Below are 6,761 nucleotides of genomic sequence, written 5' to 3'. Positions count from 1 at the left end.
CTACCCTGAGCTCTGCAGGCGGTGCCAGAGCGACAGCAGCTGACTGGGTTCAAATGGGTGGACGGCTACCACCTGCCTGTACACGGAGCTGCTGGCCAACCCCCAGGGCTGGAACAGGGACTCGCTGGGCGGCGGTGTGGGCTCTATGCCTAGCCTGGCCAGGCACATCCCCGCGTACACGTCCTCGAAGCGGAAGCGGGGCACGCTCAGAGAGGCTCTGTAGATCTTCGCCGCCATGTCTCCGGAGAACACGTAACCAAACCCTTGGCAGTAGGTGGGGTACGTCCAGCTCGGGTACTCCTCCGGGGATACGTGAAACTTCATGCGTCTGTTTCGGACCACCGGGGCTTCCCTCAACACGCGGCCCGTAATGTAGTTCTTCCTGGGCTTCAGTTCGGGTCTGAGCATCTTGTGGATGAGGTAGTCGGTGTTGACAAACACGTCGCTGTCGGCTTTCATAACGTAGCTGGCACGCGGGCAATGCGTGGCCACCCAGTTCATCCCCATCAGGGTTTTTATGTCCAGGTTGTCGTAGGTGTCCAAAAAGTCCTGCTGGATGATATCGCGGTGCCTCAGGCTCTCGGACTCCAAGGCCCTCTGCTGCAGGCGTCCCAGCTCGCCCGCCTTCACTCCCAGCAGCAACAGCCGGACGACTCCCCAGCCCGGAGCCTGGCTCTCGCCGCCCCACGTCCGTCGTATGGCGTCCCACACCTCTACTTCATGAGCCTGGGTGGGTATCAGAAACACTAGGAACGGCGCTGCTTTTCCCTCTGGGCATTTGTTTGCCTCGTTAATGATGTAAGGAAACGGCCCAGGGGACAGCTCACCACTCGGGACACCCTCCTCTTCACTTTGGCTGACTTTGTCTTCTACACTATGGCTGACTTTGTCTTCTACACTATGGCTGACTTTGTCTTCTACACTATGGCTGACTTTGTCTTCTACACTTTGGTTAACTTTGTCTTCACCCTCTACACTTTGGCTGACTTCAGAGTCCGCCAGACCTGCCTTTATCCCGTGGCCTCCGCAGCTCACGGGCGCTCTTCACTTCGGCAGGCATCATCGCTGGCCTTCGTTGGCTTGCTGCTGCCTCCATCATAGACCACAAAGGCGAGGATCGCCAGGAGGGAGAGGAGAGACAGGAGTGCGGCAATGTGCACACAGCAGCGGCGTCTCCTCCACTGTGGGGGGGACTCATGGTGGGGGGGGGGGCTCAGAGAGAGAGAGAGAGAGAGAGAGAGAGAGAGAGAGAGAGAGAGAGAGAGAGAGAGAGAGATACTCCTGGTCAAATATCAAATATTACTCAACTAGAGTACTAGAGTGACATTCAAGGAAAAGCTAATACAAATATTTAAAAAGATGTGTGTGTGTGTGTGTGTGTGTGTGTGTGTGTGTGTGTGTGTGTGTGTGTGTGTGTGTGTGTGTGTGTGTGTGTGTGTGTGTGTGTGTTCTTAGGTCTTGCATAGGTGAGCGGTGTTTATACTAGTTTACAGAAAGGACGAATAAAGCATGACACACACACACACACACACACACACACACACACACACACACACACACACACACACACACACACACACACACACACACACACACACATACTATGGGGCTCCGTTAGTGCCACGAGGGGCGCATGACGCCTCCTGTGACCACATGATTTTTTCTTACGTGTGTGTGTGTGTGTGTACACGTTCGTTCTGCGCGTGCACTGCACAAAAGCACGCGTTACGCGCTGCAACGCGTCGTGTACATTTACGCGTAGGCTACATGCGCTACAACCTGTCACGTACATTCACACGTAGTCTATTTCCATGCGCTGCAACTTGTCACGTACATTCACACGTAGTGTACTTCCATGCGCTGCAACTTGTCACGTACATTCACACGTAGTAATAATAATAAAAAATTAAATAATAATAATAATAATAATAATAATAAGGATAATAATAATAATAAATAATTAATAATAATAATAATAATAATAATAATAATAATAGTAATAATAATAATAATAATAATAACAATAATAATCCTTTATTAAATAATGATACTGCCCAAGATATTGCCTTACTAATGTAATAACGCAATAAGGGTAATAGTGTAATAGTGCAATAAGTGTAATAGGTGTAATAGTGTAATAGGTGTACTAATGTTATAGTGTAACAATGCAATAAGGGTAGTAGTGTAATAGGTGTAATAGTGTAATATTGCATTAAGTTTAATATGTAATAGGTGTAATAGTGTAATAGGTGTAATAGTGCAACGTGTGTAATAGTGTAATAGATGTAATAACGCAATGAGGGTAATACTCTAATAGTTGAACACGTGTAATAGTGCAATAAGTTAATAAGTGTAAAAGTGTGATAGTGTTATAAGTGGTCACATTCACCCAATTCCGCCCACATCCACCCAAACTCCAACTACTTCACTACACTATAAGACCTATTGCACTATTACCCTATTGCGTCATTACACTATTACACCTATTACACTTTTTACACTTTTTACACTTTCTACACTATTATACCTATTATACTATCACACATATTGCACTATTACACTATTAAACCTATTACACTGTTACCATTATTATGTTATTCACTATTACACTATTAAACTTGTTGCATTATTACACCATTACAATTATTACACTATTACATGTATTACAACATTACCCTTATTCCGTTAATATATCATATAGCAGTCACTGGGTACCGGCCACTGGGTGCCAGGCAACGGCCCCGGTCGACCCGCCAACAGGCCTTTTGGTGAAGAACCTGGGCTCGGTCCACCTCTATATTTTCATGGTATGCAGAGACTGACTCACGCATAGGAAATACATTGCCTTTTTCTCCAAGTCCTCAAACCAGCCAGGATTCGAGTTGCGAATGAGAGGAAAGTGTCTTCCTCCTCCTGCCACTGCCCCAGTTTAGGAGACACCTTCAGGCATGGGAAGACGTAGTCTATATCCTCCTCCCACAGGCCCTCTGTTGACCAGTTCTCCTCCAAGAAGGTGTTCAGGTGTGGAGGAAGACTCATTGACTTCCTTAACGATCTGCTTTAGCAGCCTAGGCCAAATGTGGACCCGCTGTTGTAGGGTCTCAAACGGCACCAGCAAGTGTCCCAGCTTAGTACAACCGGGTTCCCTGAGAAATTTTCTTATGCACACCGAGGACAGAGTTCCGACCCAACGCAAGCCACAGCCACATACCAGTTGTGGCATCAGTGTCTCTAGCAACTTTTAGGAGTCTCCAAGCCTCCAGAATGGACTCATAGAATGGTGACAGCCCTGGCAGATATGCATTGTCCCTCCTTAGTAGCAGCAGCTGCTTGCCGTAGCTTGACGGAAGCTCCTTGTCTACGAAAGTTTTCTCCTCTGGATTGAGTTGAGGGAGCCCTTCCAGCAGATCGGCAGCATAGTCTGGCTCACACTGCTCTGCTCCAAAGAGATCAGAATAAAAGGAGACCACCTGACCCTGCATCTCCTTTGGGTCCATGGTCCCCCTGCCATCCGGAAGCATAAGAGAAGTCATCTTTCTGCTCCTGCATGGCAACTTCTCAGGTTGAAGAAAGAGCTGGGAGCGTTCATGTCATTGATGTTGAGGAAATGGTATCTAACCAGGGTTCCCTTCACCCTCTCCTGCATGAAGGCCTTTAGCTCCAGTCTCCTCACCTGCAACAGCACGTCAGCAGCAGAGTCTGGGTGGGTGCTTGTCACATGCTCCAGGTTTTTATACTGTTTCATGCTGTGCTGCTGCCTAAATGCTGGCAGTGGAGTGTGTTGTGTATACTGCTGACAAAACACCAGGATCTGAGCCTTGCCAACCTCCCACCACTGCCTAAAATAGTTGAAATGACCTCATTGCTCTGCCACACTATCCAAAACTGATTGAAACTATGGCAGAAAGTACAGTAATAACTTCATTGGTGAGAGTCAGTGTAATGTTTTTTTATTTTACAGGAACACTGCATTAAATTCTGGAATCGCATCTTCTCATAGGAATATGGAGAAATATAACACAACTGCTCTGGGATTTGATCTATAGGTCCAACATGAATCCAAGGATTTTAGTCAGCTTATTAAAGATGCTATTTCTCAGGGTGTCAAATGACAAGAGTTGATCAAACGAGTTGAAAATAATTAATTAGCCAAATCAAATTACACACAGGGTACTTTCTGAAATATAAATTAAGCGGATTTGTTTAAAAAATATATATATATATCTGCCACTCCACCACCCGGATTCGAACATGTATCGTTCAAGAAATTTGGATTACTAACCCAATGACGTACTTGATGAGCTAAGCAAACACAACAATGTAAGGATTCCGTTAGTTTTTTAGAAATCAACTTATTGACACTATTAAAAAAAAGAGAAAACCGATGTTTGAGGAAGTATTTCTCTAAAGCACTTGATGTATATTTCTGGTCGAAAGAGTGGCCGTATTAGTCTCCTGGAGAAGGGTTCAAGAAGGGAAGCTCCAGTCCAAGGTTTTCAGTTAGGTATCATTTTATTTCCACCCAACAGGCAGACTGCCAGGTTTAAGGTCTGATTCAGCAGCGCCCTGCATCACAAGTAAAGCACATTATTTTATACGGTTTCAAATCTGGTTCACATGGGAGGGTCAAAGAGTTAAGTCCCGCCCGTACTCCCTTTGTCAGCCAATCTCAACACACAATACATGATACTGGGGGTCGTGGCCGAACCCCCCCCGCCCACACTCTGATTTGCATGTCTTTACAGTGTACAATTTTGCCTTGTATCTATTTATCAAACTTTACTTTTGCACAAAAGCTTGTTTAGTAATCCTTGTTCAACATCTCTTAAGCTTTATAATAAGACCACACATATATTTATTCCACCTTGTATGAGTGATTTAGACAGAAAGAGATGATTAAATAGCCTGACATTATTCCTTAGATTCAAGAAGAAAAGTTACGTACAATTAGCTGGTTTCTTCTCAAACCACATTTCACCAATGTTCATTCTTGTGTATTTACTACAAAATAAGCATTCATTGTGTTTCTAGAATAGTTACAAGACTTCAATCTGGGTCTGCATTTCTTTCCCAGAGGTTTTTTGAGAGATACTAGACCAGCTGCCTTCACCTTAGCCATCACCTTGCATAAAGACAATAGTATTGTAATCCGTTCAAACCAAAACAAAAGAATGGCTCTGTTGGGCTCCAGCAAGCTTCAAACATTCTGTATACAATAGGACAATAGATTTCCCTTGTAGATGTCACGGACCCCCACTTATGTATTCCATTTCTCATCCCACCTGGGCTTAACTCTTGGGGTACTGTGGGAATGCAAATTGATGATCGCATCCCAACGGATGGGGGAGGACACCAGTTGTTTTCAACTTCAAACACTGCTAACTGCAGAACTCAGAATCACCTAGTACTGTGACACAATATTAAATCAAATCTTATATGGAATAACATACTTATGTTTGAAAGGATACTTCACACTTAACTAAAGTACTTGGTAACAACACTTCTGAGTTGTAGTGTTTATATTTTTGCTTGGCCACAACGGCCTGGTTATATTAGCATTCTAACAGAAAACTGAATGAACTGGTCTGCACTCTACAAAATATGCTGTCGATGAATAGAGAGAATCTCTCTATTGGTGTCAACATGTATTAAATGTACTAAATAGTTAATGGTATGGCTTAGAATGCTATAAAGTTAAGCATTTGATGTGTTACCATCAACAAGTGATGTTGAAACGAGGCCAACAGCGCCACCCTCTGACGTTTCCCAATACAGCGCCACCTTCTGACGTTTCCCAATACAAATATTCAATTCATTGGTGAGACTCGGTGTAATGTTTTTTTATTTTACAGGAATACAGCAATTAAATTCTGGAATCGCATCTGCTCATAGGAATATGGAGAAATATAACACAACTGCTCTGGGATTTGATCTATAGGTCCAACATGAATCCAAGGATTTTACTCAGCTAATTAAAGATGCTATTTCTCAGGGTGTCAAAAATGACAAAGGTTGATCAAACAAGTTGAAAATAATTTATTCACCAAATCAAATTTCACACGGGGAACTTTCTGACCGAAATTGAAATATAAATTAAGCAGATTCGTTTGAAAACAGTATCGGTGTAACAATTGAACATCATTCTACCATCCGGATTCGACCTAGAGGTGTCGGTTTCATGGGCCATCTCCTGTCATGGTGAGCTAAGCAATCGCAAGAACTATTGGTTTTGTCCGTATTTCAACAATCAAATCATTGACACTTAATAGAAGGGCGAAAGCAAAACCACTTCTGCAGCCATTTAATTCTTCGCAAAGAGAAAGAGAATGCCCCTCCCCTCTTTGGGGACATTCTGCGATGATATGACATTGCATTTACACAGTTATCCAGATCTAACATATACTGTCTTGGATTACCGGTAGGCTATAAGAGAGACCAGTTATGTTGCAGCACTTGAATATAAGAATAGCCATCAGGTGGCCATACACTACGAGATAATCGGGCTAAAAAACAACCCTCACGAGTATCGGGGGGGCGTGTCTACCCCAGCCTAGATCGGGGGCGAAACTCAGGCATAAACATCGTCTAGTGTGAGGGTTCAAAGATCCAATCTGAACCCTCCCGAGTTGCTCACAAGACGATCGGGGCCACTCCGATCACGTTCAAAATAGTTTGATATTTCGAGTGAAAACCCCTCCCCTCGGGTGAACCCCCCCTCCCCCCTTTTTTGACATCATCAAAATCATTTTCAAAAATGTTTG

At 44.1% G+C, this 6,761-nt stretch overlaps 1 protein-coding gene across 1 annotated transcript; it reads right to left on the bottom strand.

Annotated features, from left to right (window-relative positions):
- LOC308091636 (beta-1,3-galactosyltransferase 2-like) lies at nt 1-3,497 on the bottom strand (the record flags this gene model as incomplete). Its single annotated transcript, XM_080437298.1, has 2 exons — nt 1-1,004; nt 3,335-3,497. The coding sequence occupies 2 exons, from the start codon at nt 3,495-3,497 to the stop codon at nt 1-3; spliced, it is 1,167 nt and encodes a 388-aa protein (XP_080293424.1).
- Nucleotides 3,498-6,761: the final 3,264 nt, after the last annotated feature.

Source organism: Gymnoscopelus braueri (assembly GCF_963280865.1).
Source record: "Gymnoscopelus braueri genome assembly, chromosome: 9".
NCBI lineage: Eukaryota > Metazoa > Chordata > Actinopteri > Myctophiformes > Myctophidae > Gymnoscopelus > Gymnoscopelus braueri.
Note: the sequence above shows the minus strand (reverse complement) of the source record. Positions and strands in the feature narration are given on the sequence as shown.